The sequence below is a fragment of the Meleagris gallopavo genome, chromosome 19, assembly GCF_905368555.1.
Source record: "Meleagris gallopavo chromosome 19, MGAL_WU_HG_1.1, whole genome shotgun sequence".
NCBI lineage: Eukaryota > Metazoa > Chordata > Aves > Galliformes > Phasianidae > Meleagris > Meleagris gallopavo.
The window spans coordinates 2,309,460-2,322,219 of NC_139422.1; the positions used below are offsets into that span (position 1 = coordinate 2,309,460).

Consider the following 12,760-nt stretch of genomic DNA (forward strand, 5'->3'; position numbering starts at 1 on the left):
TGGGGGGAGAGAAGGGGGCTCTCCCCATATTCCCCTCCCCCCCCCCCAACCCCCACAAAGGGACCAGAAGGGTCAGACCCGGTGCCGGGACCCTTTCCTTGCACGGCCCCCCCCTCCCCCTTTCCAGCCCCCCCCCGGGTTCCCTACAACACACACACATACATCCATACCCCGCTATGTGTGTGCCCATGCAGGAAGCTATGAGGCCCCCGCCCCGCTCGTGCCCCCCCCCCCTCCCTCATCCCCCCCCCCATCCCCAAGCAGTGCCGCCCCCTCCAGCGGACTCTGTGTAATGACTCAATGTGTCTCGTGCCGTTCTTACAGCTTGGTGTATGGTGATTGAACCAAACCTCCTCTTCTTTTGTACTCCCCCCCCCCCCCCTTTCCTCCCCCCCCCCAGCCAATAGACGCACTGCGATATTTTGGGGTTCTTCGTTTTGTTCTGTTCCCCCTGAAGGCTGTGACCCCTTTTTCCCATCCCCCAACCCTTCTCTCTTTGCCTCGGTGGTGGTTTCCCCCCTTCCTTTCCCCGTCTGCTCCTTGCCCATAAAGTTAAAGATATATTTTTAGGGCAAAGGCTGTATCATTGCACTGATATTCGTCGGTTCCCCCGCCCTCTTTGAGTTCCTTAAGTTTAGCCATGCTTCAGGATTCCCCTACGTTGGACGTTATTATTAATTATTATTAATTTTTTTTTTCTGTTACAGTTATTTATATAAAAAATAATTTATCAAAAAGGAAAACTAAAAAAAAAAAAAAAAAAAAAAAGGAAAACAAAAAACTAGTCTGTCTTGGAACTTGTTTACCTTGAAGTTACTGGAAACCTAAATGTTTGGAAGTGTTGAAGCACAAACATGTATCATCTCTGTATATCTGTTCTGTACTAAAGCACTCAGTGACTCAATAAACGCGATCTCCATCTGTAGTGCACAGAGGCTCTCGCTTCCAGGAAGGAGAAAAGCCACGAGCAAAAAAAAAAAAAACCCTGTTTATTTTGTTAAAAAATAGGCAGTTCTCTCGGTACAAAATAGGGGGACGGTTAGAAAAGAGGAGAGGTGGGAAAAGCATCGTTTTTGCTCCTCCCCGTTGCTTGAAGGCAGCCCCACGGGGCGTCCCTGCTTCCCCCCTTGGGCTCAGTGTGAGCTCTTTGAGGGGTCTCCATTAGGAATCCTCCCCCCTCCCCCCAAAAAAATAAGTTATTATATGAAAAAGTCTGACGGTAAACAAGTTGGGCACTTTAGGTAGGATCTACACAAACACAGGGATGCACCTGCTCAGTAAATGTGGTGCTTGGAGGATGCTGGGGGCTGAACCGGTGTGGGGATGGACCCCCCCAAAGGGTGTGCAACAGCAGTTGTGCTACAAAAATAGGCATTTGTTTATTATAAAGAACAGGAGTGCTGGCTACCATCACAGGGCTGGATCTGCCCATGCCTGGGGCTGGTTTTACTCTACCAGCCTAAAGGAAAGTCATATTGATTTGGCATTCCCAAAGAAATCCGACCTGAGCGATTCTATGATTCTTTGGGAATCTCAAAGAAAGTTTGCATTGCTTTTGGGAAAGCCAAAGGAAACACCCATTTATTTGGTAATCCCAAAGAAAAATCGCGTTGCTTCTGGGTATCTCAAAGAAAATATCAATTTCTTTGGGAATCCCAAGGAAAACTTGCATTGCTTTGGGAATCCTAAAGAAAACTCTGCAGTTTCTTTGGGAATCCCAAAGAAAATCCACTTTTCTTTGAGCATCCCAAAGAAAACTCCCAATTTCTCTAGGAATCCCAAAGGGAACACTACCAGTCTCTTTTTCTGCCCAGACACCGTCCCAGGAAACCATGTGCAGTGAGGGACCCCACATCCCCCCTCACTGCAGCCCTTCAACCTCACCCAACATCATTATGCACATTGCAGGGCCGTGCAGCACAAAGTAATGGGGAAAACCTCAGCTTCCCTGAGGGTTGTGCTGGAAATGTAAAACAAACTACGTGTATGTACCTATATATAAATACACACGCATTATATATGGTCAACCAACCCTCTGACAATGGTAGCCTGGGGAAAAATCCACATAGAAGTGCAGAGAGGAGAGTGGTCCTGGGGTACAGCGGGGTGTAGGGACAGCACCTGAACCCCAACCTCAGCCCCAATCCATGGGGTTGGGCTCTGGCTGGAGCTGGGGGAAGGGGAGGTGCAGAGTACCGAGAAACCCTAAAAATCACCCTAAAAAACATTGAAAGCAGCGAGAGATGGGCTGTGGAAATGGCTCCTTCTGTGCCAGCGTGGCACTGAGGTAAACACAGCAGTGTTTTGGTAGGACCTACAGAAATGTGGGAGATGCAGGATGGGTCCGGTTCGGTGTCCATTCCCATGGGATGGGATGGGATGGGATGGGATGGGATGGGATGGGATGGGATGGGATGGGATGGGATGATCCTGTTCAGAAGAGGCAGGAGCTCCGCACTGCCCGTGCCCGGCCCAGCTCTGCTGCCAGCACCTGGCCCAGCCGCCTTGAGGTGACGCGGGCACGGCGTGCTGCTGCCATTGCTGTGCTCAGGGAGAGATCCAGGTCCTCCTCCAGGTCTGAGAGTGGTGGGGAACGGCTGTGGTGGGGGGCTGAGGTAGGTGCGGCTGGGGGGCAGTACCTGGGGGGAGAGGGGGAAAAAGGGAAGGATAATGGTAGAAGGGAAAGAAGGAAGAAGAAGGAGAAGAAGGAGGAAGGAGGAGGAAGGCGAAAAGGAGAAAAAGAAGGAAAAGGGGGAAGGGGCAAGGGAAGGCAAGGGAAGGCAAGGGAAGGCAAGGGAAGGCAAGGGAAGGCAAGGCAAGGCAAGGCAAGGCAAGGCAAGGCAAGGCAAGGCAAGGCAAGGCAAGGGAAGGCAGAGGCAAGGCAAGGCAAGGCAAGGGAAGGAAGGGAAGGGAAGGAAGGGAAGGGAAGGGAAGAGGAAGGGAAGGGAAAGAAGGGAAGGGAAGGGAAGGGAAAGGAAGGGAAGGGAAGAGAAGGGAAGAGAAAAGAAGGATGGAGGAGATGAAAAGGAGGAAAGGAAAAGGAGAAAAAGAAGGGAGAAAAAGAAGGGAGAAAAAGAAGGGAGAAAAAGAAGGGAGAAAAAGAAGAGAGAAAAAGAAGAGAGAAAAAGAAGGGAGAAAAAGAAGGGAGAAAAAATTGAGAAGAAAAAAATGAAGAATGGAGAATAAAGAAAGAAAGAAAAAGGAAAAAGAACAAAGAAAAATGAGAAGAGAAAGAAAAAAAACGGAAAGAAGAGAAAAAAGAAATCAAAAGAGAGAGAAGAAAGAAGGACAAAAAAAAAAAAAGTGAAGGAATTAAGAAAAAGGGAAGAAAAAAAAAACAACAAAAAAAGAAGAAAAGATGAAAAAAAGAATATGGGGTCACCGTACAGCTTTGCCCACGGGGGGCTCTGCTTCCCCATCTCTATGACACTATTTTAGCCCCCCCCCCCCCCCCTCAGCTCACCAGTCCCTCCCCTTCCCTTTCCTCCCTGGCCCCCCCTCTCCCCCCCCCGCATCGCTGAGCATCCTTACAGCAGTGAGGGCCCGTAAGGCACCACGGGGACGGGGGCGAGGTAGGCGACGGGAGGCCCCCCCGCCAGGTACCAACACCCTGCGGGCTGCTCCGGCTGCACGGCCTGGGGGCGGCTGCGGGGCTCCGGCGGGGATTTGCCGTCCGATTTGCTGCGCTGGGCTGCGGGTCGGAGGCGGTGGGTGAGGTGGGTGTGATGTTCCCGGCTCTCTGCCACCTCCACCCTCTGAGGTATCACCCACCGTGCCCGGCTCTGTCCGTGTCACCGCGTGATGCCCGGCACGTCGGGCAGCGCTCCGGGGTCCTGGAGGTGCTGCTGCGCTGCTGCCGCGTGGCATCGACTGATGGGGCACCTGGGGGGATGGGGAAGTGGAGGGTGGGGAGGAAAGGCGTATAGATGGGGAGGAAGGCGAGGAGGGGATGGAGCAAGCAGGAGCTCGGTGGAAGCAGGGAGGACGTGATGCTCACCCGTCGTTGTCCCGTCGGGGTGGCAGCGGGGGCACGGCGCGGCGCTCGGCTCCCCACGGGGCGGTGCCACGCGGTAACGCGTCCCCCCGAACGCGGTGTCGGCCCGGCCGTGTGCGTTACCCAGCGGGTCGGGCTCCCGGCGTTCAGCCGCCTGCTGTCCCCGCAGTGACACCGCACCCAGGGGGCTGCGAGGGCGTTTGTGCGCGGACGGGGCGGCTCGGGGACGGCTGTCACCGTGCGCACGCAGCGAGCGGTCCGACCGGGAAGCTGCAGGGAAAGAAGCGGCTCTGCACGCCGACCCGCGAGGATGCGGGATCCCTGCGCCCCGCACCCGGTCCCCGCCGCATCCCTTCTCATTTTGGAGAGGTCCCAGGTGTCCCCACTCACTGAAGTTCGGCGGTGTCCCATCCCGTGGCAGCGATGCCCATCTGCCTCTGGGGCCGCCCGGGCTCATCCTGCCCCGCGCAGTGGGGCTCTGCTCCCTGCGGAGGGCATGGAGCCATTAGAGAAACCAGCACTACAGCAGGGCCCGGCCGGCAGTAGGGAGGCACAGGGAGAAATCTGGGATGTGCAACCCTCAGCGAGTTGCTGCCAAAGGATCCTATCCCAGTGACCTGGGAACCCCTTTGTGCATCCCCACTTGGGCTGGGCACATGGACCCCCTCAGAGCCAACCCTGCTCAGGTTGAAGGAAAAAGGGCTAGGGGAAAGGGGATGAGGGAAAAGGAGATTGGGGGAAAGGGGATGGGGCTAGGGAAAAGGGTTAGGGTTAAAGCTAGGGAAATGGGTTAGAGTTAGGGCTAGGGGAAGAGACAGGTGCTTCCAGATCCCCCAACCCAGCGCTCTTTGGGGACAATCCGGTCTCTGCTCAGCCACCTACCCCACGGGTGCTGCATCCTGGAGGAATGAAGCTCTGCTGGCTGCTGCCTGCCTCCTCCCCTTGGGGGTGTGAGGGGCTCTGCCCTCGGGGTAGCTGTGGGACCGGTGCAGGCTCTCCTCCAGCTGCAGGCGTAGCCGCCAAACCTCGTCCTGCAGCGCACGGATGGCCTGGCTGTAGGGACAGGGCACAATGAGAGAACATTGAGGGACAGGAACAGCCCCAAGTCCCCCAACCTGGCCCTGTGGGACACAGCTGGGGGCCTTCCATACAAACCTACAAATCTATTTAGGAGTGGGTGCACCCACAGCCAGCACAGAGTTGGATCAGATCACACATGTCATGAATTTGGCAGACTCAGCTCTCATCAGGAGCCATTATTCCCAGTCAGCCCCCCAACAAAGGAACAACCTGCGCTCTCAGGGACCCCCTCACTCTCCCACACCCTGTACTGGCAGGGCTGGGGGCACTCACTCTCGCTGCATGCGGGATCCCAGCAGGTCACAGTGATCTGGAGCTGGGGATGGTGAGGCGGGCGTCCCACCAGGGGGTTGCCCACTGGTGCAGCTCCTGTCTCCTCCTTCTGAGTCAGAGCGAGCTGGGGGGCAGAGATGGGGCAGTCAGTGGGACAGCGTGGGGCACGGGCACAGCTGGGGACCGGGCACTCACCACCATCACCCTCAGGTCCCAGCTCACTGCCCTGGCTGCCGACCCAGCGCAGTGGAGAGCTGCTCGGCGAGGGGGTGCTGGGGGGCACGCTGTGACCTGGGGGGGGGCCGTGCTCAGGGGCTGGGTAGGGACCCCTCAGCGCCTTCCTGGGGGGCAGCAGCGGAGCTTCCTTCTTCTGCGGATGGAGGGGAGCGGGGACGGGAGGTTCCAGCACGCCGTGATTCCTGGGGAAGGATGTGTCAGTGAGGCACCCCTCACCTCCCACCCACAACACCCACTGCCTCTTCCCCCCCACTGCCCCATGGCATGGAGCAAGCTCGTGGTGCTGGTGCCGTACCCAGTGCCCAGTGGCTGATGCTCAGGGGTGCGTGCCAACAGGGACACCCGGCTGCTCTCCGAGCCCACGAAGCCGCTGTCCGTCTCCGGCGACACCATGCGCTGCTCCTGTGAAAGGAGTGGGATTGGGGCCACGTGCCCCCTCCCCAGGCATGGGGATGGCCTCAGGAACCCCCCCCAGCACTCACCTGGCGGCAGGGCTTGAGGGCATTGTGCTGAGGGGCTCTGCTCCCTGTCCCACTGCTGCGGCGGGACGGGGCTGTGCGCGATGGCAAAGGCTCAGGGAATGCCAGCGGGAGCCTGGAGGTGGATGGTGGCAGCGGGGTGGTGACAGGGGACAGGCGGCTGTGGGTCCCCTGTGGGTGTGGGGGTTCAGTGTGGGGCAGCGGCACTTCTTTCCTCTGAGGGGGGGGCCTGTGGGGAGAGGAGTGAGAGTGAATACCAGGTGTGCCACGGGGGCTGCTCACCCTGAATCCACCCAACTGCACCCACACTTACGAGGGGGAGGTCTCGAGGTCAGTGCCCTCCTCTGGTGACTGTGTCCCACTGAGGACCCCCCCGGGGCCTCTGTCCCCTGCTACGGTGCCACCAGCCTCCTCCAGCACTGCGCTCCCCGTCAGGCTCAGCTGCTCCAGGCTCAGTGATGCTGGCAGCGACTTGAGGTGCTGGTACCTGGGGAGTGTGGGCAGGTTTTGGGGTGCCCCTTGTGCCCTCCACCTCCCGTTAAGGGACACTCACTGCTGCAGCAGGTCCCCAAAGTCCTCCTCCGCTTGGAGCTGCTTGTGCCGTAAGGGTCGGGGCAGCCCCACCGCCACCATCTCGCTGTCCCCTGCTGTCTCCCCGGTGCTGGGGGGGCCCTCTGGCACCACAGGGCTCCCTGGTGCTGCCCGCTCCAGGTGCTCCTTCAGCTCCTCCAGGCGCATCCCCAAGCAGAAGATGTCCCCTTCCACTGTGCTGCAATACAGTGCCCATCATCAGGGACAAGGGGCTGAGGCTGCTCCCATGCAGGACTCAGAGCAGCACTGCAACCCCAGGGAATGCACAACCTGTGCTCACCGCTCCGGGTCGAAGTTCCCCATGTCCCCAAGGCTCTGCTCTTCCCGTGCCTCCAGGTACGCCCGCTCCAGTGCATCCTGTGTATCCTGCAGCCTCCAGAACCGCTGCTGTGCAAAGGGAGCCCCCAAACCTCCCTGCAGTGACCCCACAGCATTGGGGCTACACCCTCTGGAGTTAGGGATGCAGAAAGAGATAGGAGCTTGGGGGGACAGGATGGGGTACCTGGGGATGAAATGGGCCACTTTGTGAACAAGACCGGCCCTTGGGGACAGGATAGGGCATCTAGGGTGGGATGGGGCCCCTAGGGATGAGGTGGGGCACCTGGGAATGGGATGGGGCCTTTAGGGATGGGTTGGGGCACCACATAGTGCTGTACCTGGAGCTGCTCCTGTGGCACAGAGCTCCCTGCTCGGATCCAGGCTTCAAAGGAATCCACCTGGGTGGGAGAGAAGGGGCTGAGCAGGGCTAGGAACCCCACTGCTTGTTCCCGCTGGGGGCTGTCCCCCTGACTTACCTGCGCTTGAAATTTGCGGGTCTGCTCTGCCAGTGTCTGTGTGAGCCGTGGCCCTGCACAGCAGCACGGCCCCACACATGTGGGGCAGCCCCCCAGGGGGGAGCGAGGAGAGCAGGGCTGGGATGCTGCCCCCGGCTCTGCTGGTTGTGGCGCTGGAGCTGCAATTGGACGAAAAGAGAAGCAAAGCTGGTGACCTCCAGCACTGCTTCCTCCGCTACGGGGGCACCTGTGGGGTGGTTGGGTTTAGAGCAGGAGGTTTCCTGGCACTCAGCTCACCTCCACCCACGGGGAGCTGTGGGTTTGGGGCTGTGCTGATGGCTGCGGCGCTGGGCCGTGGGATGCTGAAGGCCATCACCCTGCAGCCACCACTCATGGTGCCGGCGCGGGCACTGCGGCTGGCACACGGCGGGTCGGCATACAGGTTCACCTGGGGGCAGAGACAGCAGGCACTCCATCGGGGGCACCTCAGCCCCATTGCAACAAGGCCACGAGGGGTGTCCAGTTTGGAACTTGGAGCACCCTGCCTCAGTTTCCCCACCTGCGCAATGGGGGAGCGCAGGAGGATGAAAGGATGCCCCAAGCCCTGCAGAGCATCGCATCTGTCCCCATCCCCTCCACCCCTATATTTGGAGACATCCCTACATCCCTCCCCACCTTGGCCCCCAGCCTCAGCTGGTCAATGGTGTTTTCGGCCTCGGCGTACTTGGTCAGCAGCTTGTGGTAGTCATCCTGTGGGGGCACATGTCATCATGTCATGGGGAGGAGCACTTTGGGGCGCACAGAGCTGCCACACCTGCACAGCTGGTGTGGATGTAGCCTTGGATGATGGGGAGGGGGGTGATGGGACCATCCCTCTCCTCCCAAGGGACAGAAGGGCATCAGGAGACAGAAGCACTGCATGGGGTCAGGAGAATCCTGGGGAGGGGACAGGAGCATCCTTATGGGGACATGAGCATCCTAAGGCACGGAGGGGGGCAGGAACATCCTTCGGGGAGACAGGAGAAACCAAAGGCGGACATGAGCATCACAGAGGGGACAAGGGCATCCCAAGGCGGACATGGGCATCCTGGGGGGGGTGGGACAGGAGCATCTCTATGTATGGACATAAGCAACAAAAGGGGGTACACGTGCATCCCTAGAAGGGGACACGACCATCCCACAGGGCATATGAGCATCCCAGTCCAGCTCTGGGGTTACCTGCAGTTGCTGCACCAGTGCAGTGGCCTGCCTGGGGGAGCGGAGCTCCTGTGGCACTCCGGGGGAGGAGGAGGGCCGTGGCGGGGCCCCCTCCCCACTGCTCAGCAGCACCTCCCGGACGATTTCGGCGGGGGATTTGGGGACAAGGGGACCTCCGTGGGGCCTGGCGCGGGCGGGCAGGGCCCTGCTGGGTGGAGGACGGTAGTTCTGCCCCACCTTCACCCGTGCTTCCACCTTGGAGAGGTCAGGCAGGGGGTGGTTGAGCCGCCCTCGGCCATATGGGCAAATGTCTGTGGGGTCCTTTGGCTTTTTGGTGTCGGTGTGATGCCGGGGGCTGGGGGACAGCCGACTGGGTTTGGGCTGCTGCAGGGTTTGGGAGCTCTGACTGGGGTCCCTGGTTTTGCCCCAGCTCCGGCGCTGGCGTGGGGGAGTCGTGGGGACAGGACTGGAGTCCGAAGGCCCTGAGGTGCCGCCGCCATCCATGGTGGTACCCGGGGCTTTCAGGGGAGTCTCAGCATGGAAGTCCCCATCGCTTTCTGTTCCCCAGGGTCCCTCTGGCCTCTCGTCCTCCTCAGAGCTGCCCTGCTCTTCCTCCTCTTCTTCCTCCTCCTCCTCTGTCAGGTCCTGCTGTGCATACCAGCGTGGCTCTGCTGGGGACCCCACATCCAGGTCCTCGTTGTCCCCTGCAAAGCAGCACTGCCGCCAATGTGCACCATCCCTGAGGCCCCCACCACCCAGGGACCCCCCCAGGCATGACGGTCCCTTCCCCACGGGTTTAGAGGCAGCAGAGGATACTCACCCCATACTGGGCTCCCAGCCGCATCCTGTCCCCACTCAGAGCCTGAGTCCTGTGGGTCGCTGAGCTCCGCAGTGGCAGCCCCCAGCCCAATGACACCGTTCTCATCCATGTGCTTCTCAAAGTCTTCCTCCTCCTCTTCCTCCTCCTCCCAGCACTTGGGCTTCTGGCTGCCCAGCTCCGATTGAGTCCAGCGCAGCCAGGGCGAGGAGCTGCCCATGGTGTCCTGCTCTGTCCCTGTCACTTGTGCCACCCCGTGGCACCGCAGCAGCTGGGGTCCTCCTCATCACCAGTGTGGCTCACATGGCTGCTCGGCATCCTGGGGGGAGGGAAGGAGGGTGCTAAATAGGTTCTGTTCAAAGGCATCAACCCAAGCTGTGCCCCGATGTACCCCAGATAGCCACAAGCCCACAGTGATGAGAACCAGGGCTGGGGGACAGGACGGGTGCCCTGCGAGCAGGAACTGCCCTTCAGAGCTGTGCGCCCAGGGTTCCCATAGCAGCAGCTCCAGGACAAAACACAGCCGTGGGGCGGGGACAGAGCGCCGCAGGGTTATTGTGCTGAATGGCACTGAGCCACTGATCCTGAGGGCTCCACAGCCCCCAGCCCACCCCCACACACCCCCAGGATGTCACCGCACAGCCACCAGCACGGCACAGAGAGAGGGTCTTTCAAGAGGACCACAAGGCACTGCAAGGACCTGGCACTGCCAATGGGCACCAGAATTGACCCCCTTTGAAAACTGGGATACAGCTGACACAGCGAAGGCAATGTGACAGCAGCCCTTTCCACTCCTCCCCCCCGAGCTGTCACTGCTGATAAACATGACAACAGTGATGGCACCGCGCCCCCACGCATGCAATGAGTGCAGGGTTCTCAGCCCCACACCTCCATCCTGAGGGGGGATGTGGGGCAGAGCTCATCCCACCCTGCATCACTCCCACCCCAGGCACAACTGGGGCAGCCCCAGTGGCACACAGAGGTGGAGGGGGGTTCAGAGGCTCAAATGTTCCCCCGCTGATGTTTTGCATTTCTGTTCAGCTCCGAGTGCAAAACCCGAGCGTTCCAAGAGCAAGGGTAAAAACCACACATTTGGGATTGTTTTGCTTTGTGGTTTCTGAGCACACAGCTATGTTGGGTTATTCTTTCAGGCCTTCTTATGCCACCGTAAGAGCGAGCAGCTCACTTAGAGGAGAAAAAGCAAAAAATCAAAGGAAAAGAAAAAAAAAAGAAAAAAGGATTTTTCCCTCTTACCATCATGACATTTTGGTGGAGGGGCCTTCAGGAAAAGTGACAGACATGGCAGAACCCTGCTGCATGGGGATACTGCAGGTGATGCACAGCTCTCCCAAGTAAAGGGAGACACAGTGCTGCTCCCACACAGCAGCAGCACTGGGGGTCAGCCATCTACTTCCCCCCCCCCCCCCCCAGAATTTCACTGTGCAGGGTTCTGGGGATCCCTGCCCCCCCCCCCCCCCCAGCCCCTTAGGCCTGATGCTGGAGCACAGCTGTAGAGCTTGGGGCCGCTTTCCCTTCTCCATGCCAGGATCTGAAATTGGATGCATCCCAACCCCACCAGGGACCGGAGCCAAAATTGCTCTTTAGTCACATTGAGAAGATGCAGAGCCCAAAGCATCCCTGGGAGCACAGACATGGGGAAGAGATGAGGTGAGGAGAGCTGGCCTGCTGGGGCAGCCTATAGGGAAAAGCCTCGAGCTGCTTCCTCTAGGGCTTTTGGGGCCCTGCTGGAGGGTTTGGGGTCTGCTCTGTGCCCACAGTGCCTGGGGGAAGCAGAGCGGGGTAGTGGGAGAACTGCATGCACCCCTGATGTTGGGCAGCTCTGCTGCACGCAGGTCTCACCCCAACAGTGGGATTTAAGTAGGGATTTGCAGCTCTGGGGCTGTGGTGTGGATTAGAGGCTTTTCCTGCAGCATGCAGTGCAGCAGGGTTGTGGCCACCCCCAGGGCATCACTTGGGGACCTCCAGATACACCCTGGGCCGAATACCCCCACCATGGGGCCATGCTGTGGTTTCAATAGCAGCCTGGAGCTGTGCAAGCTCTGCTCCGCGTGCCACTAATTACACACTAACGGGCTGGATTAATTACCCTGCTGAGAGCACGACAGGGTGTGCCACATCTTGGTGACAGCCACAGGGACAGAGCAGGGGGACTCCCACCTCCACCAACCATGCAGAGTGCCATCCGTGGAGCAACGGGGGAGCAAGCATCAGTACGGTGGGGTCACTCAGCCCCCTCAGCCCCAGCTGCAGCAGAGGCCTTTCAGAGCGGGTTCCCGGACCACGAAGCAGCATTCACGCCTCGGTGAACTGCAGGAACACCGCTCGGCGTTCCGACAGCCCCGCAGGGCTCAAAGCCGGGGGGGAGGGAGGTTGGAGGCTCAGTCTCGGCTGCTGCCTGCAGGGAGCGAGTTTGGGGGTAGAGCTTCTTTTTGTCTGAAAACGTTTCCACCCAAACCACTTTTTGGGGAAGGGAGAAGGGGGTGAGGGGGGCTCATGCAGGCCAAAAGAATGCTGCTGTGCCTCAGACTCGGCAGGGGACATCTGCAGCTCAGCGGGCAGTCGTTCCCGGTTCGTAAAAACAACGGGGAAAACAGCGCAGCGAGAAAAGGCGTGAGGGGCCCCGCGGCACTGCCTGATGGAAACCCCCCCGTGTCCCCACCGGCCCCAGTGGGTCAGCATCGTTCCCACCTCCCGACCCTTAGAGCTGCGGGTCCCTTTGGGGAAGAACCCCAACGCACCAGGGTGGGCGCGGTGACAGCCACGGCTGGGTGACAGCGATCGCCGGTGCGACCCGCAGCCCGGGCTGGGACGGGGATGGAGGGCGATGCCCGCACGTCGGGCCGGGAGCGGGGCAGCGCTGCTCGGGGCGGCCCGGGGATGTCACAACCCCAGCGGGACCGCAGCCGGGTGAGCTCAGCGCCTTCCTCGAAACCAGGAACTGAAGCTGCCGGCGGCCCCCGCCACTTCCTCGCAGCAACAGCAACAACAGCGGCAGCCCCCGCTCCCCGCTCCCCCCTCCCTTCCTCCCGCGGCCGACCCACGGGCGCACCCCGAACCCCTTCCGGGCGCACAGCTCATGCAGTACCGCTGCTCGGAGCTCCATCACGACTCCGGATCTCCGGCCGCCTCCCACCGCAAAACCTCTCCACGATGGGGCCCTTGGCCGTGCCCCCTTCCGTACAGGGAGGAGCGGCGCTGCGCGGCGTTGGCCCCGCTCCCAGTGCCCGCCCAGCTCCGGGCAGCACTCCATCTCCCTCTCCCCTCCCTTCCCATCACAGTTCCCATCCACTCACCTGTA

At 59.9% G+C, this 12,760-nt stretch overlaps 1 protein-coding gene across 3 annotated transcripts; it reads right to left on the bottom strand.

The window, feature by feature from the left end:
- Positions 1-969: 969 nt before the first annotated feature.
- Positions 970-9,980, bottom strand: AKNA (AT-hook transcription factor). Of its 3 annotated transcripts, none has more exons than XM_085239146.1 (20): positions 9,833-9,980; positions 9,445-9,760; positions 8,646-9,328; positions 8,103-8,177; positions 7,725-7,875; positions 7,449-7,606; positions 7,311-7,370; positions 6,935-7,038; positions 6,617-6,832; positions 6,377-6,550; positions 6,067-6,292; positions 5,880-5,986; positions 5,543-5,766; positions 5,348-5,471; positions 4,877-5,047; positions 4,385-4,479; positions 3,998-4,264; positions 3,772-3,882; positions 3,532-3,691; positions 970-2,639 (listed from the first exon to the last, which is right to left on the bottom strand). In XM_085239146.1, the coding sequence occupies exons 2-20, from the start codon at positions 9,659-9,661 to the stop codon at positions 2,435-2,437; spliced, it is 3,528 nt and encodes a 1,175-aa protein (XP_085095272.1). In that variant the 5' UTR covers positions 9,662-9,760; positions 9,833-9,980; the 3' UTR covers positions 970-2,434. The 3 variants fall into 3 exon arrangements, with proteins under 3 accessions (XP_085095272.1, XP_085095271.1, XP_085095270.1); XM_085239145.1 differs by having other exon boundaries at positions 6,935-7,041; XM_085239144.1 differs by having other exon boundaries at positions 6,935-7,068.
- Positions 9,981-12,760: the final 2,780 nt, after the last annotated feature.

Bases quoted from the DNA above. Each gene is read 5' to 3' on its own strand.
- AKNA (XM_085239144.1), bottom strand. From the start codon at position 9,661: ATGGGCAGCTCCTCGCCCTGGCTGCGCTGGACTCAATCGGAGCTGGGC. The intron at 5,987-6,066 runs GTGAGTGCTGGG...CTCCTTTCACAG, and splicing joins CCCTCAAGCCCTGCCGCCAG to GAGCAGCGCATGGTGTCGCC. The intron at 5,767-5,879 runs GTACGGCACCAG...ATCCTTCCCCAG, and splicing joins CATCAGCCACTGGGCACTGG to GAATCACGGCGTGCTGGAAC.